Source organism: Porites lutea, chromosome 5, assembly GCF_958299795.1.
Source record: "Porites lutea chromosome 5, jaPorLute2.1, whole genome shotgun sequence".
In the NCBI taxonomy this organism is placed as follows: Eukaryota; Metazoa; Cnidaria; class Anthozoa; order Scleractinia; family Poritidae; genus Porites; species Porites lutea.
Window position 1 is genome coordinate 1,057,501 of NC_133205.1, and position 25,237 is coordinate 1,082,737.

Genomic DNA, 25,237 nt, shown 5'->3' on the forward strand with positions numbered 1-25,237 from the left:
TGAAAAAAAATACACTAAATCCTGGACTGAATAACTTTAATTCATTACTTATTGGTCATCTGTTAACTCCTTCAAACAGATAGAGAACTATGGACCTGAAAATGATATTACTTGAACGTTGTGCCTCTCAATAGCACTGAGAGGTTATATCAAAGAAGGTCAACTCTAGCCTATATAATAACCACATGTTTAATAACCAAAAGATAGGGAGTGGGGGCGACAACGACCAGAGGTTCAAACGCTTTTGCTCCAACACTGTGCTTTGTGTAAGTTTCATGTGACAAATGGTCAAAACCCACGTGATCAGATTAAGATGGTAAAAAGTCATGTGCGTGATCACATTGCGTTTGGTATACGTATATTCCATTCCTTCTTTGTGGAAGTCCAAAGGTCTGCTGGCTACATACAACCTGGAGATTAGGATTGCTGGCTCCTCTTGTCGCCCGCAATTATTTATACATCTCAGCATTTGCGAAAACACAGACAAGCTTAAATTTAATCACAGACAGAGTGCATCACAAAAAAACCTGAATATGTTTTCTGTTACTTTAGAACTCGCTTTGATCATGCATTTAACAAATTATGGCAAAACCTACCCTTATACACAGCATTCTGTGTCTAACCCTCTCTTACAAAGGCCATCACAATTCTTGTCAATTTCGCTTGATAAGCATAATCAGTGCCTTATAATCAAGGGTAACTGTCAAAAAAGACAAGAATATAAATAATTAATATCACGCTGAAGTTAAAAAATAGATATACAACAAATATCTTTGATGGTAGATTTTGTACTTAACACCATACCATACAGAGTCAACTCAATACTTAGCTAGACATAAACCATGAAAAAAGGACTAAAAGTGTTAAGGGTAATTAATTACCTGTAAATTTAACTTTAAAGTGCCTTCCATCAACCCATATGCCATGTTTCTTTATTGCCTCTTTCTGACGGTTGATCTCTTTAATAAGGGCCTCAACATTTTCCCTGTACAAAAAAAGAAAAGGTAATGTAAAACTGGTGGAAATTTTCCACAACTTTAACTCCCTTGTCTTCCGAGCATAGGATGACTTACTCAGAAATTGATTTCAACAATAACATAGGGCTATGTACAAATTTTTGGAAGGGCAATTTTTTCCTCGGGAACAAGTTTATGATTGCCCATCCCCAGGCACTTTTTTGAAATGTAAAAGCAGTTTTAAATATCATGGATTGGTGCATTATGTTTTGCATGGAATCAACTTTTTTATTCTTGATCATTCCTGCTATTTAATAAATGGTTGGAGTTTTTTTGCAGGGCATCATCATTTTGATCATAAAGTATTGCCCATACCCATGAGTTACCTTTCAGTATTAACAAAGGAAACAGATCTATGAATTTTCCAATTTTTGTCAAAACTTGAATAAAAATACTTTTATGTGAAGAAATTTGGGAATAATCAAGACAGGTGGAAATTTTAAATTTATCTGAAAGCATTTTGCAAAGATTAATGACCTTCTAATAAACATCGCTTGAGACATACTGTAATGTCGCCTGGTCCTCCAACTACTGTTCCAACCTAAACTGTATAAATTGCAATATGTATTCTTATCACCACAATCTTTTGCCTAGTAGCTTTCGTGACTTGTTCTTTTAAGAACAAGTCAAAGTAGTAATCAAGTCCACCAATACGAAACTCGACTAGCCTCTCAGTATAGACCTCATTTTTGTAGAACAAAAATATATAGCAATTTAGTATTCATTACTGAGGACCTAAATTCTGGAATTTGTTGCCTATTTCACTAATTAGCTTTCCTTCTATATTTGTTTTTTTTTTTAAATTTAAGGAATTATCTCACTGATAGCCAATCTGTCGCTTAATTTCTGATCTTGCTCACTCTGCACTCAGCCATGAATTTAGTTCATTAGGTAGTTGAAGAAAGCCTATTAATATAAGCGTCAAGCTTCATTAGGCTTCCTTGTCACTTTAATTTTATAATTTAATTAACAACTTTTGTTCACGTTTATAAGGTTTTGTGAGTGACTAAATAAGACTGTAGATGGTTCCAACAGTGTTGTCACTAAGGGCCGGGGGACGGGGATTTCCTCCGGCTACTCAGAGCATGGCCCCCGGCTACTTTTGTCCTAAAATTAAACCAAAAGAGTACACCTTTGAAACACACAAAGACTATCCAGGTTTAAGTAATTTTGATATACTCGCATGCAAAAACTAAGAAATGTCGGAAAAAGACATCTGACTTAGATTTGGTACTAGTACACACGCGCGAATTTTTTTCGTACGTTACGCTTGTTTTAGCCTTATCATACTTTTATTTTTCAACAAACCATAGTAACCTTGTGTTTATGATGCTTTTTCGTACATTCATCGTCCGCTTGTCTTCTTTCCGCTTCTCCGTGAGTTAATTCATTTGTCATATTAGTTTTACTTTTGTTTTCCGTAAGTTCTTGTTTCGTTCTTACATATAACTAAATGAGGATTTACGATTGATTTTAAAGCGCATGTTAATTCATTTGCACCATATAATAATCGATTGTCCTTTCCACATTTTTAACATTTGTAAAATATTGTTGTGATTTAACACTTTACTAGCCAGCATACGCCTTGTCTGTGTGAAGATAAGACTGTGTGGATAACGTGACCGGTGCCTACCTGTCATTTTTTTCAGACCCAGTGCTTACATGTATATTCCTATGTGGCGAAACTAATTTTGTACACATCTTTGTCCTTAGTGTGTATTTCAAACAGAAATCAGAGGTGTCTGTGCAAAAAACTTTCTTCACAACGGCTTCAGCGATTATTTCCTATTTTGCTCGAAAAGGGAAGCCTTTATTCACGAACAGCGATCAGATCGAAGCAGACGATTATGCTAACTTTCAATAAAATAGTACGTTTCGTTTTTCATCGCCTCCATCTCATGAAGATGGGTCGGTCCGCCTAGCCAAAAACTGGGAAAAGTTGAAAGGGTTAGGTTAGGGCCTACCCTTTATCGCTAATTCAGCCGCATATCCTTTATTTTTTATTTTGTAATTCCTGCTTCCACCGGCGGCCAAGCTCATTTTGACAGTAATATGTCAGTTAAACCAGTTTTTTAAACTTTTTTTTTACAACGTTTTTTACTATATGGTGGCTCGTCAACAGAGCAGAAGACGTTCTTAGGCAGTCACTCATATTGAGAAACCTGTTATCAAGTAACGTGTTCTGTTCCCCCCCTCCCCACCAAACAAGTAGAACTAATATGGATGGAGATGTCCACGCGCCATTTGTTTTTTAAATTTTTCGTTTTTGTTTTCCATTTCTTTTCCATTTTTCAAAAAAAAAAAAATTAAAAAAAATTGTTCCCCTCGACCCTCGACATGGAACCCTCGACCCTCGACCCTCGACAAAAAGATAGACTCGTTTTTTTAAAAGCCATTAACTTTAACCGGTTTATGACGTCACACCATAGCAACGAGCCTCTTCGAATTTTTGAACTTTCGCTTACGTGGCGCTGTCAGAGTGATATGTGTATCCCCGTGATATGTGTATCCCCATACACATATCCCTAGTGATATGTGTATCCCATGTGGGGATACAATAAACACTGATGCTCATCGACACAATAATGACCCCCTCGCGGTGACAACAACAATATTAATAATTACATAATAATACAGCACTTCCGCAGAATTGAAATGTAATTGTCGCAGCGAAATTAACTGTGTTACTCCGGCAATCCTAATTCGTGAGCTATTTTCTTCTCCATGTTAGGATATGGATAAAAAGGTTACAAGGATTTGAAAGCAAGTGTCAGGTAAGTTTTGATCTAAGAACAAGGAGTGGCGGAAAAAAGCGCAGAGACGACAGCACATTGTTCGAAAATCAAAGATTTGCGGCAAAAACGAAATAAACTGTCACTAAAAAGTTGTCTAAAACACAAACTGGACATTTTGGGATCAAATGAAAATAATTTTCTGAATAACATTCGCCAATCTTCTTCGAGTTACGTTGAGACTGAATGGCCAGCAGTCCCATATTCTCAGCAAATTTCACAAAATCGAAAGATTCTAGCTAATGTAAACTATCATATGTCGATTTAGAAACGTTAAGCGATCCTGAAATGCTTTATTTTATGCATCTCAAGTCTAGTGTTTGGTTTACTCTGGGCTAAGAGGACAAAACCATGTTTTGTGACACTTGAAACTTTTTTTCAGCTCGACTGCCGGTCAAGGTTTTCAAAACACTAAATGGCCGGCAGTCCTATATTCTCAGTAAATTTCACAAAATCGTAAGATTCTAGCTAATCTAAACTATCATATGTCGATTTAGAAGAGTCAAACGATCCTGATCGAGAAATGCTTTATAGATGTCAATGGGCTCAGAGGACGAAACCATGTTTGTGACCCTTGGAGCTTTTTTCAGGTCGACTGCCGGTCAATCTTTTCAAAACACTAAATGGCCGGCAGTTTTAGTTTTAGTGAGATACAGCGTTGTGCATACAACATCATGTTTATACAAAAACATACGAGAAATAGTACGTTTTATGTGTAAAGTGAGAATTTATTGCTGTCAATTCACGACTCTTTCATAGAGACAAATTTTCAGGAAAATGCTCTTCATTCTGTTCGAATGGTCATTATTTTCGGTAACCGGTCAAGTCGCCCGAAAGTCATCTCGCCCGAAGTCATATCGCCCGGAACCAGAGTTATGTCGTCCGAAATACATAGTCATGTCGCCCGAAATCTTAATCCTTGTTCTAGTTTAAAAGGAATAGTTTATTTCATTACGAAATAAAATTCCGATATAGGATCTAGCTAATTTTTACGCTGGTTAGGGATATTGCTTACTACAAATATTACTTAGGTAATACTAGGCATGTGATTGTTTTTCAAGGGGCCGGCGTCATTTGGACGATCCACACGTCCTCGCGTGTAAGTAGGTTTAGTTGCTAGCAATAAATTTGTTTGTATTAATACGTGTCCGATGTTAGCTTTACTGAAAATCAGCCTAGAAAGACCTTACTGTTTTAAGCTCTTACGCAGATATACATGTATTTATGAATTGAAGACACGATCATGTAATTTTCAAAAGTGAGTCAAACACAGGGGCGGATCCAGGTTTTTTTTTAGGAGGGGGTGCACTCGTCTCTTGCTCTACTTCAACACCAATAAACCACATAGTTTTTTTTTTTTTTGCAGAATACCAGTTGTTTTTAGAAAACCGCAGGTCATCTCATCTCTGAAACAATAAATTTATTAATTAATTATTTACCTTTTTAAGAGAATAGGTAATGCCATGTAAGTAAATGGGAATACCTTAATAAATTTTCGTTGTAGTTGTACTTGTGCAAAAGAGACAGATAAAAAACTGCCTTGACTGGGTGTGAGGATATTAACTACTATGAGTTGCGGAAAAAAGACGTCAGGACACTTTTATACTCATGGCTGGATGTTTTCGATTTTGTGAAATTTACTGAGAATATAGGACTGCCGGCCATTTAGTGTTTTGAAAACCTTGACCTGCAGTCAAGCTACAAAAAGTTCTAAGTGTCACAAAACATGGCCGATTTCGTCCTCTGAGCCCAGCGTAAACCAAACACTAGACTTGAAATCTATAAAGCGTTTCAGGATCACTTGACTTTTCTAAATGGACATATGATAGTTTAGATTAGCTAGAATCTTTTGATTTTGTGAAATTCACTGAGAATATAAGACTGCCGGCCATTTAGTGTTTTCAACACCTTGACCGGTTACCGGCCATATAGCCACAATGAGATATTAATGCACAGATATGCCGTTGATTGATTCCTTACTTTGTTTACTGCAGAAATAACTGTACTGTTTGTTGCAAATTGTCAAGGGAATGCTCTGAAAATTGTATGTTCTGGGGCTGCAGATTATGGCAGACTTGTCAAGACCAATGTTAAATAAAATAGGAGACTTGACATAGCATAAGTTTCCGATATACATGTATGCAATGTCTGCTACAAGTTAGAAGCATATAGTTTCCAGTTATAATGACTTGAAAGTTGAACTTACATATAAAATTAAACTACAGCCTGTAGGTTTGTTTATTTGAACTTCGATTCATAATAATTGTAAGATACATCGATCGCTGCAATTAAGGTAAAAAACCAGAGCACTAGCACTTTAAGCCTGATGTGTGGACCTTCCGTTCAGAAGGCTGTTCGGCGACTTTGAAAGAAACAGTCATTTAGCTTTTTTATATATAAATGATTGTATTATTCGAACATGTTTATTTACTTTGTCTTTTCACTAAAATTGAGTGCTAAATTGCTTTTCTGTTACTTGGTACGGTGAGGGTAAAAGGCGGAATGAGTTTGCAGAATGGCATGTGGCATGGCTTGCGGAATGACATAATTATGTGGAATGTAATATATGCAGAATGACCCAAAGAAGTACATTAAACTGAAAAGTGTGCCCTTTTTTGGTACCAATCAATCTGAAAACGCAGCCGCTGTTTTAATGTTGACATACAATGACAATCAAAAAGCCACGAAGGCTCATTGTTGATTAGCCTTTTCTGCACAGCCACAAAGATTCGTCTTGCCTTTATTAGCCGGCCTGCATGGCAGCACCGATACTACAGCAGGAAAGTCGGCCGTAATTGAAGAAAAGATGTTTTGGAAGGTCACGCTGATGGTGATGTGTATGCTGAGTAAAGTAATTTTAAAAAAGGAGAATATTTTAGCGGATCTTGTCATTTGGATTATAACATACAAAGTCTAGAGATTCCACTAACTGGATATGTTTTATATATTTTTTTCAATCATGACTTAAGTTATACTGTAGGTTACTCAATGCACTATATTTATGTGTTGTCTTAACATGTAGGCAGCAGGGATGTCAACAAGATTTCACATTGCCGGGTAAATACAACAAGTAGGCGGGGAATCAAACAGGTAGGGATTTCTTTTGGTTCTATTTTTCTTCTATTTCCCTATGCAACTAGCCGGGGAGGTCCCCGGCCCACAGCTCTGTCTAGATTTCATTCATGAGGATTTTGCTCTTGTAGATCAGCGTCATGTGATTTTAAGGACAATTTCATGGTGTTATTTAAATAGTATTGTTTCACTTACCCCCAAGAAAGTGGTGAGGGATTATTTTAATTTTTCATGAGCCATTAAGATACCATGGAAATCAAAATTTTCACTTTAAGGTGACTCGACCCAGTTTTTTGGGGGGGGTACCATCCTACTTTGAAGCTCTGTGGTATCCCCACCTTTACTTTTATCGTAAGTCTAACACATAGAATGGATAACATATAGATCAATCTACAATATAACATAAAATTTTTGGCGATCGAAGTAAATGTCACGTGGTTATAATGCCACACCCCTTTGAGGTCTGAGTCGAAAATCTGCTGTTGCCGGCATTTTTTCTTAAAAATCTCTCGTCTACACATAGTGCGCATTAGTGCCTTGCGCTGAACAGAGTTTCACCAAAATCGCAAAGACCCAATTCGAGAAATTCAGCGGTTTCCAAATTTAGGTCATAATTTATGCGAAAATGATAAGCAAACTTTACACGGATTATATCTAATAAACTAAGAGATTCATCCCTTTATTTTGGGCATCGTTATAACAGATGGGTCCTTGCAAGTCAGCAAAACGCTTTAGGGCCTTGTAAATGCGCGCGATTTCGAGCAAAGCAAACATATAGAAATTATAGTTTTCGCTATTTGTTGACGTTTGTCAGCGTTTAAGAGTCCTTCTCACGAAAAAAGCATTTTCTTAAAAATTCGTAGTTTTTTTTCCTTCAAATTTTTTCAGGGCCACAATTGATTAACTAACTACCCGGACTCTGAATTTCATGGTCATTGAAAAACTGTGACATTATCTTCTATAAGCCCAAACTTGAGTAAACATTGAAGATTTTTTAGCGTTTTGGCTGAGTTTGTGCTTTGGGAGTTGTCTATTGTTTCTAGTCTGTCATTATACAGCATTCTTGTTCAGCACGCGTGCAATGACCACGCTTGGCTGACTTCCGAATGTTCACCGAGATATTCCCGTCACGAGTTGGTTTGATAATTTGCTTGCATTAAACATATGAAAAAATAATGTTTTTTTAATAGTAAGTAGATTTAGTGTGTAGCACTTCTTGATTTTTTTGCAAAGGCACAAGAAGCACGAGAATTGATTAAAAATTGTGAGTTAAACCTGTATGTATCAAGCCATGGCCTGTCTCACTGTACCAAACTGATCATATCTCGGTGAGCATTCGGAAGTCAGCCAAGCGCGGTCATTGCACGCGTGCTGAACAAGAATGCTGTATAATGACAGACAAGAAACAATAGACAACTCCCAAAGCACAAACTCAGCCAAAACGCTAAAAAATCTTCAATGTTTACTCAAGTTTGGGCTTATAGAAGATAATGTCACAGTTTTTCAATGACCATGAAATTCAGAGTCCGGGTAGTTAGTTAATCAATTGTGGCCCTGAAAAAATTTGAAGGAAAAAAAAACTACGAATTTTTAAGAAAATGCTTTTTTCGTGAGAAAGACCCTTAAACGCTGACAAACGTCAACAAATAGCGAAAACTATAATTTCTATATGTTTGCTTTGCTCGAAATCGCGCGCATTTACAAGGCCCTAAAGCGTTTTGCTGACTTGCAAGGACCCATCTGTTATAAGGATGCTCAAAATAAAGAGATGAATCTCATAGTTTATTAGATATAATCCGTGTAAAGTTTGCTTATCATTTTCGCATAAATTATGACCTAAATTTGGAAACCGCTGAATTTCTCGAATTGGGTCTTTGCGATTTTGGTGAAACTCTGTTCAGCGCAAGGCACTAATGCGCGCTGTGTGTAGCCGAGAGATTTTCACGAAAAAATGCCTGCAACAGCAGATTTTCGACTCAGACCTCAAAGGGGCGTGGCATTATAACCACGTGACATTTACTCCGATCGCCAAAAATTTTACGTTATATTGTAGATTGATCTATATGTTATCCATTCTATGTGTTAGACTTACGATAAAAGTAAAGGTGGGGATACCAGAGAGCTTCAAAGTAGGAGGGTACTCCCCCAAAAAAACTGGGTCGAGTCACCTTAAGTCTGAGCATTCCTTTTTATGGCATGTATTTTTTTGCGTATAACAATTTGAGACAATTGTTATTATGCGCCGAAAGAAATAAAGTCTTTTATGTCATCATGATCACGGCCAGCCATGATTAATGTAATGATTCTTAGAAAATTATATGCTGGAATTAGGCAAGGGTTCTTCAAGTGTATGTAAGAATTTTATTTTTAAAAATGTTCCAGTTGTAAAGATATTGCAGTGAAAAAAGATGCTTATCTACTCAATTTTTTTTAAAACTTATTCCACATATTTTATATGACAAAATGAAATTATTTATGATCAAAATTTTGAAATTAATAGATGATGATTAATGTCTGATATCAGATTTATACAGTTGCCAGGTAGAAAGGAAGCAAAAATATTTAACTGAATTGTTCTCGGAGGAGGCTATACGGAATTTTTATAATTAAAATCCTTATCTGGAAATATTGCAGATTTTGAAGATTTTGGAAATTATTAGATTCCAAAGTTGAATATAACTTGTTCAGTAAAAACAGCTACATGTTTTTAATATTAACTTTTTTATGTGAACAGTATTCTATTACCATAATTGCATTTAGTGGCAAGTCTGAATATGAAATGATACCGGAAAAAATAGTGTTGTCTATTTAATGCCATGGAAAGGGTGGAATAAAGTCAATATCAATCAAAGTACATGTACATTGCTTGTTGTAGTTCAGTATATGTTCCAACCCATTTAGTTAGTGTTTTCATCATTTTTCATTAGTGAGCTTGAATTAATTTGATTTGGGGGCCAGAATAGAATGGTTAACAGTCAAATACTTTTAATTTGGTTTTCATGGTCCATGTTATATTTTGTTTACGCCATGAAAATAGTGGAAGCCCATTGAATTATTAATTTTCATGGGTCTTCAAAAAGCCATCAAAAAGCCATGAACATTTTTCATGATCTATTAATCTTTCAATATTAATGGAATAACCACATGGTTTTTCATGGGTCATGAATTCAGAGGCCTCATGAAAAGACCATGAACTACAACACCATGAAAATCCTTCTTTGTAATTCATGGCATTTTTGATGGTATTAAAAGGCCATGAAAAGCAACCCAAAATTTTCATGGTGTTTTCATGCGTATTTCATGGATTTGCCCAAAGCTTAAGGGTTTTCATGGCCCATGACTGAAAGATTAAGGGGTTTTTAATGGCTTTTTAATGTTTTTTTTTTTCATGCTTTTTCCAGGGTGACATTCCATGAAAAATCTTATAAGATTTCCCATGAAAATACCATTAAAATCCTTTGAAAATCCTGTGGATTTACCGTAAATTAATTCACAGGATTTTCATGGGTTTTTAGTTCATAGTGTAGCTACTAGGCTATATGTTATAGCCCACAAGTAGCGAAAAGTGCCAGATGTTTGGCGACAAAAAGGATTGAAGTCTTGCTTTAAGTTGTTTTGTCTCGATATTTTTACTAACTAGTTGGATTTTACTAAAACAATTACTCCTCTCGCCCTCATGGCCTCTGAGTCAATAGCCCATTCGGCCCTCATGGGCTATTGACTCAGAGCCCATTCGGGCTCGAGGAATAATTGTTAAGAAACGGTCCAGATAAGAGCGATAGCACTGAACGGCAACGAACATGTTGGAATGCAAAAAAGCTGCTAACTTTTCTATTGTCTGCACTTACTTCTGATTGGCTTAAACAGCAAAAGTTAACAAAACTTCATAAAGCAGTACATATATTCATCCTTACTTTCCAACCATCTTCCATATAACAAAATCTGGTCTCAGTTTGAATAACAAAGACATCCTAGGTGGGGAACATGTAAAATTGTAAACTTTTTTGGCTATTGTTTTCAACTGTTGTGATTAGTCAAAATCTTTTAACACAAATAAACACCCTTTCAAAGTGGAGTGTAAATGCATTATATTAATTATTGCGTAAATGGCCTTCATGTAGGTTTATGCAGGTTCATGTGGGGAAAGCACCGTTGCCGCATAAAAAAGAAACTGCTATTCACTTTACCCGGATCGTTGAGGCTGAATAACATGATATTGTTTGATTCCCCCCTCAGTGAAAGTCCATAAAGCAGAGGAGGCTGTTTTCTTCTTGCTAAACAACTGGGGACATGGCAGCTTCGTTGTTAAAAGAATTGACGTCACGGCCAAAAATATTGTTCCTTGGCTTGATTGTCTCCTTTATTTATCTGTTTCCATATTCAAAACTGTCTCCTGTAACTTTCAATTTCCGACAGCTGGTTGGTAATGACTCCGAGCCTCGGTTTCCGCAGATCAGACTGTATACCACCACAGGACCACCTAATAAAACAGCGATCACAGACACCACAGGACCACCGCATAAAACAGTGATCACAGACACCCCAATAACACTATTCTTGAGAATGTCAGGCAGTCGGCAGGATCACTTGTTTCGTTTTTATTGTCACCTTTACAGGACTTTTGTTCTGTATTGGCCTCCTTCCCTTGGAAAATTTGTTATAGTTCTTGATAAAGAAGGAAAGGACGATTACAAATTTTCTGCAAAAGTAACAAATGAAACGAAGTCTTATTTTCCAGATTATAAGATCGAAGTACTGTATGAGCCCCTCCCCCAAAGAGACGACATATTGGACGTTAACGACGGTCATCCTAGGGGTTACACCAGGCAGCTTTGGAGCAGTTTCTTTATTGATCAGTATACAAATGACTCCATAATTGCTTGGATGGACAGTGATACTGCCTTTCTCACTCCAGTAACTAAATCTACGATTTTTGCCGGCACGAAGCTACGGGCTATAGCCACTCAGCCTGAACTCACAAGCTTTAGGTATTGGGTGAAGCACTGGATGGTAACTAATGAAATTGCTCTAGGATTGCCGTTTGTTGCTGATTTCATGACTTATTTCCCGGTATACATATACCGGGACACCTTTACGCACTGCAGAGAATACATACTAAAAAGATTTAACTCAACTGATCTTGAAGAAGTCTTTCCAAAGTTCTTCGAGACGAACGGGACAGAGAGATTGGAGCTATCCCCTGTCAACATTGTTCTCAATTATGCTTGGTATTTTGAAAGAGATCGCTACGACTGGAGTTTCGAGATCACCAGGAATCTAACAGAATATAATGAAGAGTTCCTAAAAGGCTATGCTATTGGACCTGAATATGTAAGAACGATACTGGCGGAACCTCAAACAGCCTTCCATTCAATGAAAACAAAGGGAATGTGGATATGGTCAAAGATTCTTATCAGTTACTGCTTGTCACACCGAGCAGCGGGAAATACTACGGTAGATATATGCACCAATCATATGCCTAACGCGGCGTTCAAGGATAATTTTCCTCTTTTTAACTATGATCTTCAGTTTATTACAGATCTTCTTAGATCCCCTTGCAATGCCGGCAACAATACCTTTACCTGCCTGCGAATCCTAGAGCGTCACTATAACCAAGTTGGTCTTGAGATTAAACAAGGGCGTAAGTTGGAATGGCGCAATATAGAAACTGTTGAACAGATTGCTAAGAACTCTGGTATAACATGTAATCCAATTTACAATTAGCCGCCGTCAGACAAGAGAAATTTGCAAAAGCTACATAAAGTACCTTAAAACTAAGGTTTGAATTTTTCCCATTTATAAGATTAATAATATACACGAATTCAAAGAATTACTCAATTCTGATTGGCTGAGAAAGGAGTGCAGTTCTCCTGTAACACGAGTGAAAATTACAAATGTTTTCTGATTGGCTGAAAAAAGATAAAAGAAACCAACGAGAACCAATCAGATTAGAGATGTTTTAACAACAACTGTGGCTTCAGTCGCCCATCGATGGCAGCGTTGAAAGAAAACAAATTCCCTCCTTCATTTTCGTGTTTTAAATCTTAAAAATTTCTCCATGAATGCAGCCAGTCATGGGGGTCTCAGGAACAGACAATGATGAACAGTCATTAAACAACTCAGCAAGTACGTGTCTTCATCTTTGGCTGCTCGAAGCGTTCTCCTGGTTTCAAAACAGTAGTATACTTCTTGCCGAGCTTTCATAATCGAGGTTGGTTCTAAAAACATTTACTTTCTCTAATTATTGCAAACCAAGTTAATATCTTTAACAGGCTGGTGTAAAATCAATCCTTACACATTTCCAAGTTCTTAGGTGAATGATTTTGAAAGCGTTGTCTTGGAAATGTTCGAATTTGACAAAGTTTGTGATCTGTTTGAGCCAATCAGTTGAATGAACTAAAAACGCGCGCGCTGTCAAACTTTCTAGTTGCTGTAGTTATGTTTTTCGTGTACATTATGAAGTAATCACATGACTTTTCTCGTGCAATTTGAAATAAATGAGCACTTGTAAATTTTTCAAAGACCACAATGCGCATTCGCGCGCCCTACGGGCTCGCGCACTTTTGTTGTCTTTGAAAGATTTTACTCGTGCTTATTTATTCCGAATGGCACTCGAAATCATGAGATTATCTATACTAATCATTTATTTTACCATTCACTATTAATGTCTAAATGAGGTTACCCCCCCGCCCCCCCCCCCCCCCCAACCCAGGGGTACTGCCATGTAGGGGCTAGGTATTTGCCGCCCGATAGGGTATGGTTTTTAAGGGTAGATCCTAAATAAGGGTATCACTTTTGGCTTTGTTGGCGTTATGTCCCCGGTGTGATCCTTAGATAGGGTACCTAACTTCTAAGTTGTATCAGTTAAAATTTAAGGGCGAAAATGCTCAGCTTAATAGGGTATCGAAGTTATAACTGTTATAATTTGATTACATAACTCTTCATTTTTTTCACCTTGTATGTATTACAAGTGTAGCCATTTCAAATTGTGTATTTTTTATGCAAGTTTTGATTTTTTTTTACTGTAATGCGCATGTGTGCGTATGGTACGGACGTGGTTTTCCGAGCTCCTGAAATCTTGACCGAATTTTATTACTAAAGACTAGGAATAAGCAAGTAAAATGGTAAAATAAACTGTTCAATCACTGAAAGCTGAGAATGACAAGTTGAAGGAGAAAGTAGATACTGTTTTTGGAGAACTTAAGCAACTTAAAGAGTCCTTGAAGCAGCAGCGTCCTGACAGCCATGATGCAAGCAATGGTGATGAAGCCGGTGCTACGAAGTCTCTGGATTTTCTGAGTAAAGAATATGACGTCCTTGTCAAGTTTCGCAAACAAGCCGAAGAAAGAATATCTGCCATGGAGAAATCTTTGGCTGTCATATCATCTCGTGTTAATAATCTTGCTTCGGCAATCGATCAAGCCCAAGAATACAGTTATTCTTATAATGTCAAGCTTGTTGGTGTTCCGGAGATTAAGCCGCGTGAAAATGCCTCTGAAACGTCACAGCTCTGTCTGAATATTTTTAATGCAATTGGTGCAGAGATACATCCCTATGACATCGATTTAGCCCACACCACGTCAAGCCGCTGAAGGTCGCCCTAAACCGATTGTTTGCAAATTTACTCGGCGAGTTTCTCGAGAACAAGTCATGGCGCTCCGTAGAGAAGTGACAAAGATAGACCCTACAAGCATTGGCCTTCAAGAAAGCGACTCGATAGAAAACGTAGGCCTCTGAGACCACCTTTCTCCACGTCTACAGTCACTGCTGGCAGACGCCAAGAAGGTAAAGGAAAGGCTAAACTTGGCTTTTTGTTGGGCTAAAAATTCCGCAGTATGGCTGAGGGAAAACGAGCACTCTCGACCGATCGCAATCAAGTGTGCAAGAGACTTAGACAATTTTGCTGTCCGCCACGGATTATCAAGTTAAGAGATTATATTTAAGGACCACGATAAGCTGTGAATCAAACTAACGTAAACAAAGCTCTCCTACGAGAGCTCCCTTATTATTCTTGCGATCTCATATCCTCTCATGATCAGTTCAATAACAGTCTCGATACTTGTCTTCCCACTAAAAAATATCTTGATCGCTTGCCAAGCTTTCACGATCTAGATTTATTCTCTCTAAATAGTCTTTTAGACAAGAAATCTGGCGACCTTGGCGCCTATACTCCAACCACTAGGTGTAAATACTAGGGTATCTAAGAGATAGTAATGCTGCGGCACATTCTGTTGATACTGGCATTAGTTAGGCAGTGAGACTTAAAAGAAGCGAAAATGACATTGAATGTCCTATTTACATGTTGGAAACTACTAGAATAATTACTATCAGTCTATAGAAAGAACTCGTGGGAACGTTGTTTAGAAAATGATCAAGTATATACAACTCTGGTTTTCCCACAGTAAATTGTAGGAAATAATAGAAATTCAGATTGTTTATCCATATTTAATATACGGTGCACGATATTTTCTCTGGAAACACAATACTCTTCTTGCTGTTTGTTGTACTTTATTAAGTAACAGTTATTTAGCTATATATTTATAAAAAACAACAACACAAAAAACGGAAAAAAAGAAGGAATAAAGAGTCCGTGGGACTCGAACCCTCCACCTTCGGCTCGACGCGACTACTCCTAACCACTGCACCACAGAGGCTGATGAGGAAAAGTCTTTCATTTTATTCCTCTTCCATGAAACTTCCGCCGGCAAGATGATCGCCAGCCGCATTAACCGAGCTATTGACAGTGAAAAAACAATGTAAACGCATATTCCATGGCAATGAATGAAAGAAAAAGCATAATTATGCTTTTCAAAACGCCGATACACGTCCTCGTCTTCAAAGTAGGACACAAAACATATGTTTTGTTATCTCGATTTCCGCTGTTATTTTGAAGCGAATGGTCACATCAACTTTCGGCTCAAACAGTTTCTTAAGAATAGCACTGCATGACATTTTCTCACTTTCACATCACCTTCTAGCAAGCTGGAATTTGTATATCCCCCGTGTTGCGGAGTCGAAGAGCAAATGCTCATCTTCTCGTCAGGTTTAACACCTGGACGAGTCAAAGGCTCTTGAATTGAAATCCAATCCCCAAGTTAACCATCGTACTCATCTGAAAGACTCCTGCGTGTCTTAAAATTTGGTAAGACCTCTAACCGTGCTGTAGAAAATTTGCCACAAAGAAAGCTCTAAGTCTGAGCAGCGAACCATACACTCTCTCACCCACCGAACTTCCCCGTGTTTTTATTTGAGTTGTTCGTGGCGCAATGCACTCTGGTTAAATGCAATGCGTTGTGGTAAAAAGTGTGGTTAAATGTAATGCATTGTGGTAAAAAGTGATGAATTCGAGAATTCGTCCCCCCTTATATATTTCCTTTAAATCCTGATTATGTTGCTGCTCGCTCCCTTCGGTCGCTCCCCAGCAATTACTCTCCACACAGCTTTTCCCAATTAAAAAGACATTTAAATATGTCTTCCTATTCAAATTCTAGTTTTTCATTCTTTCATACTAACATCCGAAGCTTAAAACGTAATTTGGAAAATTTCCAAACCCATCTATTAGATGAACTTACTTTTCGCTTCAATATTTTAGGTATCGCAGAAACTAGGATAAAATCTGCATGTGATAATCTGGATTTCAATCCTACTATATCCCACTATAACTTTGAACATGTGCCAACACCTCTTTCAGCTAAAGGTGTTGGCATGTATATTGATGAGAATCTTAAATACACAATTATCGAAAAATGTTCTAATGAGGCTTTTCAGGCCCTTTGGGTTGAGTTACACCCACCCAAACATGCAAATATAATATACGGAGTTGTTTATAGGCAGCATAATTCCCCAGAGCTTTTTCAGGAATATTTTGATCGAACAATCGAAAAACTCAGCGCCTCTGGCAAGCAGATCTTTTTGATGGGTGATTTTAATATTAATCTCCTTCGCTTTCATGATTGCAAATACGCCCAAAATTTTATCTTATCCTTGCAAAGCTTCAACTTAACCCCGACAATTGACAAACCAACAAGAGTACATCATAACTCATATTCACTCATTGACAACATCTTTGCTAGCAAACTAGAAGACACCATAACAAGCGGTAATGTACAATCTCAGATCTAAATGATCACTTTTCTCAATTTTGTATTCTTAACTCTTCTAATAACCTCTTTGACCTCCAAAGTACAAAAATGCTACTCCGTGACTTCTCTAATTATTCAGAGGCAAAATTCTTAAACGAACTGTCCCAACTTGACCTAACTGGCGCAGTCTCAGGACTGAATGATGTAAACAAATCTTTTTCTGTGTTTTACAATAAACTGAACAAACTTCTCAATAAGCACGCACCTTTTAAGCCAATATCAAAACGTAAGAAAAAGAGATTATTAAAACCCTGGGTAACAAAGGGGATCAGGAAATCGATTAATATAAGGGACCGGTCATTATTTATCGCCTGGGGGGGGGGGGGGGGGGGGGGGGGTCGGAGGATTTTGGGCTAAACACGATGAAATTTAGCCGATCCCCCCTTTAAATGTTATTTTATTGAAGTGATCCCCCCTCATAACTATATATAACTTTCGTGATCGCCCCCCCATGTCTTTGTACCCATATTCACCTTTCGACGTGTATATTTAGTGTTTTAAACGTTCATATACAGGTAGTATTTCTAACTATGATGTACTTACAGCATAATAAAGCCGTTATCGCGCAGTCTTTTTTTAAAAGTGTCTCTTGATCCGTGTCTTTTTCTAGTCTGGATCCAGACATCTGAATTCAGTTGACATACAAGCAATCTTGCTTGAAACTGCAAAGTGCTTGAAACTGCAATCAGTGCTTGAAACTGCAAAGTTACTTTTTTTAGAGTGCCAAATAGCAGTCCGCCAAGTCCCTATCAGCAGGTCATATTTAGCGACAATTTTCAGAGGACCACACTCTAAAGTCATTTGCAGGCGATGAGTTGGCCTATTTAGAAGAAGCACATAGGCGAATCACTACACTGCACGAGGAACTTCAGTCCGCATCCAACAAGTTGACAACAGCGCATATTAACCTGTCAAAGAAGTTTCCTTTGTGCGCGAGAAAATCAACATTGTCAAGAAGAAAGAAGGAAAATAAGAGGAAGGTCCGAAAAACCAAGGACAAGCGACTCAAGCAGAGGGCACGTCATCTCTTAGGAAACTTGACCTCAATCGAGGTCGCGGGGCAAAGTTCGGTTCAATCGAAGAGAATGATAGAGTTACTCCTGTAGATAGCATCAATGCTGACTTTGCTAAGAAACTAACAAGGCGTTTGCATCTAGACCCTTTGGTATGGCTACTAGAAAAGGGTATTTTTAGCACGACCCTAGCAAAAAATCTAGAGCACGTAGCGGCCATTTTAAGGGCACAAAGTCCAGGGTCAACCTGCCGAAGGGGACTAAATGTTGCTGTTGAATCGGATGACGAGGCTCAAGAGGCAAATGAAGTTGTTGAATGGGATGATGAGGCTCAAGATGAGGCAGATGAAGCAGTTGAATCGAATTTAGTATAGAGCTGACACAGGACGCCCATTCCTGGAGAGGCGATAAATGGTTTATGTTTAAACAAACACGCTTTTTACAATGTTTCAGTTATCAGAAGTTTATATAGTTCACAATTTAGAATTCACCTGTCATGTTTAAAGATGAATATTAGCTAAGTCATGAGCACGTTATAAAAGGAAAAATATAAAAGCGTTAAAACAAAGCTTTCTCGATATAAATTGAAATGCACACATTCGCCAGTGTGGCAGACTTCCTTGTTTTAAATAAAGTTGTGTTAGAACAAATTGAGATTGCAAATGCTATCATCTCCCAGCAGAATGGGCACATTTATGTTGTATGCTTTCAAACTGGCATTGTTCAAGCAGATTTGAGAGGTCCCCCCTCTGAATCCTTCCAAAATTTTCAGTGATCCCCCCTTTTGGGCTCTCAGTTACGACTGATCCCCCCCTCTGTTCTCCTAAAAATCAAGTGATCCCCCCCAAAATCCTCCGACCCCCCCCCCCCCCCCCCCCCCCCAGGTGATAAATAATGACCGGTCCCTAAAAAATGATCTTTATTGTTCGGGGGACACCGCCGCCTACAAACTCTATCGGAATAAAGTGTTGATGCTCACGCGAATTAGCAAAAAGATGTATTTTCACAAATATTCTGAAGAAAACTTTACCAATACCAAAAAAATGTGGGAGGGCATCAACAGCCTTTTAGCCGGAAAAACAAAGTTCACAAAGATATAATCTCTCTTAAATGCCCGAGTAGCAATCTACTGACTGTTCCTGACGACTGTGGCTGTCGAACCTACTTTTGTTGCTTTCGTTCATCACTCGCAGACATATTTCCATGGCATCACCTGCCATTCTTTCAAATTTCTTTGAAAAACAGTGAACTCAAGACCACCTACAATACCTTTCGGGTTTGTTGCGTTCACTTTATCCGACAACCTTTCTGGAAATAGCTGTATATGTCTCTGCCTTCGAAAGTATGAGTTGATGGTATATGACCTACCGTAGTACTTGTTGAACCTATCTTCTTTGCGTTAGCCGCTCTAAGCTCTCTTATGATTCGTAACGAACTTAAAGCCAACCACCTCTAAGACAGACACCTTAGGACCGACATTAAGTGTCCGTCTTAGAGAGATGTCCGTCTTATAGAGGGTCAAATAAGGGGAGTAAAGAAAGGCGGGAGCCAACTCTGTCGGAGTCGAAAACTGCCATTGGCCAAGACCAGTTTGCCTACGGGGAAGGCTGTGACACAACCACGGCGCTCCTTACTTGTCATCACTATCGATCAAAATGGTTGGACGGGGTAACAGACTTCGTACGCGTTTTTTCCTTCGACTTCAGCAGGAATTTTACAGTGTTCCACACGCTATTGTTGGCGGTGAGCTAAGGTCACTCAATATCAATCCTTTTGTGATCAATTGGATCGTCAGCTTTCTTAGTAACAAGAAACAGAGAGTAGTCGTGGGTGGCTTTGTCACCAAAATTGTTAGCGTCAACAGAGCGGTACCGCAAGGTACGGTTCGCGGGCCTGTATTGTTCTCTGTTATGGTAAACGACATAACACCGGTCGACCCTGAGCGCAATCTGCTGGTCCAGATACTGGTCAAATATGCTGGTGATCTCAGTTACGCTTAGTATGCGCGTGTCAGCAGATCAAGATCACTCTTTCATTTAGGTTAATAGTATTAAAAACTTTGCGGTAAAAAACCGTATGAAACTAAACCTAAAAAGGAGCTGGGAGATGGTCATCCTCGGAGACCCAGGGGCAGATAGTGGGGGCGAGGGAAAGTCTAAACGGGCGGAAAATTGTGGCACGAAGAAGGGTAAAGAACGGCGAAAAGTGCCAGAAAACTTGTGTTTTTCTGGCACCAATCAGAAGCCAGAACAGCGGCGACCGTTTGGAACTGGTCTGGTAAGACATTGTCCCCAGGGGCTCTTTTCGCCGTTCTTTACTTTTCTTCGTTCCATATATATTTTTTCGCCCGTTTAGACTTTCCCTCTCCCCCACTATCTGCCGATGGGTCTCCGAGGATGGGAGATGGTAGTACGTGGCAGGATCTCTAAACCACTTCCACCTTTGGCAAAAGAGATTGAACGTAACTGCTGGTTGAAACTGTTTGGCATAATTTTTGAGGAGAATCCATCGGACTGGGACCTTCATGCTGACAACTTGTTATGAAACTTGTTATACAACTTGTTAGTAGCCGTTTATACATCTTACGCGTCTGTAACCATTTTGGATACCCTAAAGATCAACTGACAAAATTATTTGATCTGTTAATTATGCCCCGGTTGTTATACGGGATCGAAATTTGGGGTGCTGCCTCTCAAGGCAAATATCTTGATCGTATTGACAATTTTTTAAACGTGCCCTTAAGTTCGGATATACAAACAACTTATATGTGATAACTGAGGTTATTAGAAATCTGGACGGCAAGTTATGGAAAACTATTACAGAGAATTCCTCGCATACCCTTTTCCAGCCGTTGCCCACTAAAAGACAAATCTTCGCGAGATCGAGAGCATAAATTTATTTTACCCGTAGTCAATACGGAACGTTTTAAAAGATCTTCTATTAATAGAAGTCTCTTTCAATTTGCCTAATTGTGATTGATTTTTAACTTTCAATCGTTAATACAACCATATTTTGTAAAGCCGCACAAATGTTGTTACTTTATTTGTTGTGAATACAAACTCTTATTACTATTATTATTATTATTAATTCTAGGTGTCCGTTTTATAGAGGTGACGGTTCAGAAGGAGACGACTTTATTCTATTTGTGTCTATATCTTTTATTAATAGAAGTCTCTTTCAATTTGCCTAATTGTGATTGATTTTTAACTTTCAATTGTTAATACAACCATATTTTGTAAAGCCGCACAAATGTTGTTACTTTATTTGTTGTGAATACAAACTCTTATTACTATTATTATTATTATTATTAATTCTAGGTGTCCGTTTTATAGAGGTGACGGTTAAGAAGGAGACGACTTTATTCTATTTGTGTATATATATTTTCTATTTCTTTAATTTTCTTAATTTTTATACTCTTGTATTTTTTTAGCAAATTTAAGTGTTTGCCTAGTTTTTTCTTTGGAGGATCCTTCTGCAAACCCCCAACCTGTGACGTTGATGTACATGTTACTAAAATAGTCTCTAGCTGCATGAACCAGTTGGTACAGATAGGTAGAATTAAACATCTTTTGGATAGGAAAACCCTTTTATTACTTATAAATGGCTTTGTTTTCAGTAAACGTTTTTATTGTTCCTCAGTATGGGGGAACACATCTAAACGTAACCTACACAAACTGCAGTTGGTACAAAATTTTGCTTCCAGAGTTGTATTAGGTTTAAAGAAGTTTGGTCATATCTCCCAGGGACGGAGATCTCTTAAATGGTTAGATGTTACGGAGAAGGTTCTATTTAATGACTTAGTCTTAGTATTCAAATGTGTAAATGGCTTAGCTCCAGATTATTTAGGTAAATATTTTATTAAACGTTCAGCAGTTCACAACAAGAACACAGGGGGATGTAACAATTTTGTGGTCCCCCGATGTAGACTATCAATGGGACAAAAGGCATTTTATTTTCGGGGTCCAAAGGAATGGAATGGGCTACCTGACAATATTAGGAACACTAAAGATATTGATAGTTATAAGCGGAGACTTTTTAATAGGATATGTCATACGAAATAATTTTGAATATATTTTGAATAATTTTGAATGTATTTTGAAGTTAATTCAACTACTGTAAATAAGTTTTCTTTTCTTTTCTTAATTACCAGTATTATGTAATAATTAACACTGTGACTGAAAAGCCCTGTTGAAGGAAGTCTCAATAAAGTATGTATGTATGTATGTATGTATGTACGTTGATATCCTCACTTAACTTGAAGGCGTTTTGTGGGAACGCACATGTCTCCTGAAGTTTTTATGGCATATATATCCTTTTTCACAGACAGGACAAGTGTATGGCCTCTCCCCAGTATGTATACAGATATGAGTTCTCATTTTATCGAAACTAATAAAAATCTTCCCACAAACCCAACATTCGTGTTTTTCATTGCTGTGAGCCTCACGATGCAGCGCAAGATCTTCCTTTCGAGAAAAACGCTTATCACAGTGTGCACACTTGAAGGGTTTCGTGTGCGTGCGCTCGTGCCTTCGAAAGTGTGAGTTGATGGTGAACACCTTACCGCAGTACTCACAATTCCAAACTGTTGAACCGTTCTTCTTTGCGTTAGCCGCTCTGAGCTCTACAGGGAGATGGACCTGCCTGTGTTTAGAGAGAGAGGAATTTAGTCGAAAACGCTTTCCACATTGGTCACATTCGTATGGCTTTTCACCAGTGTGTATTCTTTGATGTATGTGAAAATCGGCCACACGTGCAAAGCATTTTCCGCAATCGCTACACTTGAATGGTTTGTGAGGATGGGCCGCGTGCGTTCGTAAATGCCCGACAAGAGTTGAACCTTGCGCAAAGCATTTTCCACACTGTGTACACTTGAAAGGTCTTTCTCCAGAGTGAGTTCTTTGATGTACCTTAAGAGTATTCACATCACCAAACACTTTTTGGCAAACAATACAACGAATAATGTCAGGATCAGTCAATCTATGGGAAGTCTCGTCATTCAAGGTATGAATTCGCTTGTGCCTATACAGGGCCGATCTATGAGTATACTGCTTATCGCAAACGTCGCAACTAAACTGAGGCACTTCTGAATGCGTAGGCATGTGATTTTGAAGACAGTCTTTATTTTTGAAAGTCTTTTCACACAGTTCGCATTTAAACGCTTTGTGTCCCCTGCTCGCACCGCCATGACATACATGAGCTTGAAAAGCTGACTTGTGACTGTACCTCTTTCCGCAATCGTAACATTTCAACTTTCCTTTGTGTTTCTCGGTGTGTTTAAGTTTAGAATATTTGTCCCTAAAACCCTCACCACATGTCCAACATTTGTAAGGAAAGTCATCTGTATGGACATGATAGTGTTTTAGTAGCAGCTTCGATGTCTTAAAACTCATGTCACACTGACTACACTGGTATTCCTTCGATGGAGAAGCTGCAGAGGTTGTTTCGGTGTTTACACTTCTCTCAGAGGTTCGCGTTTTGTTATCCGCTGTTGATTCCACATGTGTATTGTCTTCCGTTTGCAAGGGGCTACTTTCACTCAGCATAGGACACCTACGTTCTTTATGGCGGTGGAGATACGATGGTCCAAGGAATACCAGGTTACAGTTCTTGCAAACAAAATGATTCCGCCCTGAAGAAAAGACAAACACAATTTTCGATTGAGCTATGATTAGGTTTCGTGGAAATACTAGTTATTCGCTTATGTTTACCAAATCAAAGTTTTCACTTCCTTTCTGTTGAGGCTCTTGAGTGCAAAAGTTATAACTATAAGTCGCTCACCTTCACAAGATGAGCTGTGAAACGCCTGGGTTGAACTATTCTTTGTATAGAAGAAGTCATCAAACCAAACAAGCAGCTCACTACCACTGTCGATAGCTTTACATGTGCGGTAGTAAATTTCTCCACCTTGCTGGAATGAAACCAGATTCTGTTGGTCCTCGCTATGAGCACAATTAACAAACCTCATCCAGTTACTACTTTGTTCATCTGAGGCATCAATAGTAAAGTAGTCTTCAGAAGTCTCAGTCTTAACTACCTGAAAAATGAAAGAATAGCACATTTTTTTAATAGCTTCAAGATCTAAGTAATCTGTGAAGTCATCCTTGTACAAATCCAAATGTGTGATGTTGTAAATAAATTGCAGAGGAAACCTTTCTGCATACTAATCTTTTTATGTCGGCCCAGAAGCTATCCAGTATAGTGAAGAGAAACCGGTCGTTTCGATACGAACTTGCAAACAGTGAAATTGCACAAACATTTCGATCACTTAAAGTAAAGTTTGCACTTGAACAAGAAAAATATTTTAGGAGAATGTTCTTTGTTCTTTAAGCCAAGTACGGGAAAGTATTTACACCTCGAAGGAATTAACTTGTATTGAACTACTTTGTATCGAAACGACCGGTTTCTCTTAGACAGCCTCAGAATTGTTTCCTTGGCGGCCCGACGCTGTATACATTCATACGATATCATTCTGAGGAAAGTTAACTTCCTTGGTATAATGTGATCTTATACAATATCAGTACTTACATCCCACGAATTAGAATAATCAGTGTGGGCTGTTACATCAGCTGAAGAGAGTTTCCTGCCCTTAAAAGGACCAAAAATAACGCGCCCGTCAATTGGCTTTGTTGTAAAAACTCCGAGTCTACCATATCCTAAAGCTGATGGCATCAGAAACAGACCATGTGGAAGTGAGGATCTGGCCAAACTCTTGTGGTGAGCTTTCAGCTTAGTTTCAGTGTCTCACAGGAGATAAATCTCACAGGAGCACCTGCTGGTAAGGAGTCCATGACTATAGTTCCAAGATGAGTGGTATCTGAGAGATTACAAGAGACTCGATTGTAAATTAGTCACAAGCCTTACATAGCCTAGTTCTAGATCTATCAATTCCCAATAACCTCTCTACAGTTAGGCTTACTAGGCTACCTTCTCCCAGGGAGAAGGGGGGGGGGGGAGAGGCGCTCAAGAAAGATTTATACAGGGAGGCGCCGCCCCATGGTCAGACTCCTTTACCTTTTTATATCCCATGTTTGACAGAAAAGGTACCCTTTTTGTATACCTTCCATTGGCAAATGGTACCGTACCCCTCCCACATACCTAGCTCAGAACTTTGCATACCTTTTAACTGCAGTAGATGTGTTGCCTTTTATAAATAAATCATGTGTGAATAAATCACAAAACCAGAAACTTTTCTAAATTTTTTC

General features: G+C 38.4%; 2 protein-coding genes across 3 annotated transcripts; one reads left to right on the forward strand and one right to left on the reverse strand.

Annotated features, from left to right (window-relative positions):
- The first annotated feature begins 3,656 nt into the window (after positions 1-3,656).
- On the forward strand, positions 3,657-12,805 carry LOC140937278 (uncharacterized). 2 transcript variants are annotated; one of them, XM_073386818.1, is made up of 3 exons: positions 3,657-3,790; positions 6,831-6,898; positions 11,117-12,805. In XM_073386818.1, the coding sequence occupies exon 3, from the start codon at positions 11,171-11,173 to the stop codon at positions 12,602-12,604; it is 1,434 nt and encodes a 477-aa protein (XP_073242919.1). In that variant the 5' UTR covers positions 3,657-3,790; positions 6,831-6,898; positions 11,117-11,170; the 3' UTR covers positions 12,605-12,805. The 2 variants fall into 2 exon arrangements, with proteins under 2 accessions (XP_073242919.1, XP_073242920.1); XM_073386819.1 differs by lacking the exon at positions 6,831-6,898.
- A 9,315-nt stretch (positions 12,806-22,120) lies between these two features.
- On the reverse strand, positions 22,121-24,172 carry LOC140937076 (zinc finger Y-chromosomal protein-like). Its single transcript, XM_073386608.1, has 2 exons — positions 23,814-24,172; positions 22,121-23,664 (listed from the first exon to the last, which is right to left on the reverse strand). Exons 1-2 carry the CDS (start codon positions 24,091-24,093, stop codon positions 22,286-22,288), a joined length of 1,659 nt encoding a protein of 552 aa, XP_073242709.1. The 5' UTR covers positions 24,094-24,172; the 3' UTR covers positions 22,121-22,285.
- Positions 24,173-25,237: the final 1,065 nt, after the last annotated feature.

Excerpts from the sequence above, each read along its gene's own strand:
- LOC140937278 (XM_073386818.1), top strand. The coding sequence starts at position 11,171 with ATGGCAGCTTCGTTGTTAAAAGAATTGACGTCACGGCCAAAAATATTG.
- LOC140937076 (XM_073386608.1), bottom strand. The coding sequence starts at position 24,093 with ATGTGCTATTCTTTCATTTTTCAGGTAGTTAAGACTGAGACTTCTGAA. Across the intron at positions 23,665-23,813 it reads TCACAGCTCATCTTGTGAAG|GGCGGAATCATTTTGTTTGC; the intron begins GTGAGCGACTTA and ends TCTTTTCTTCAG.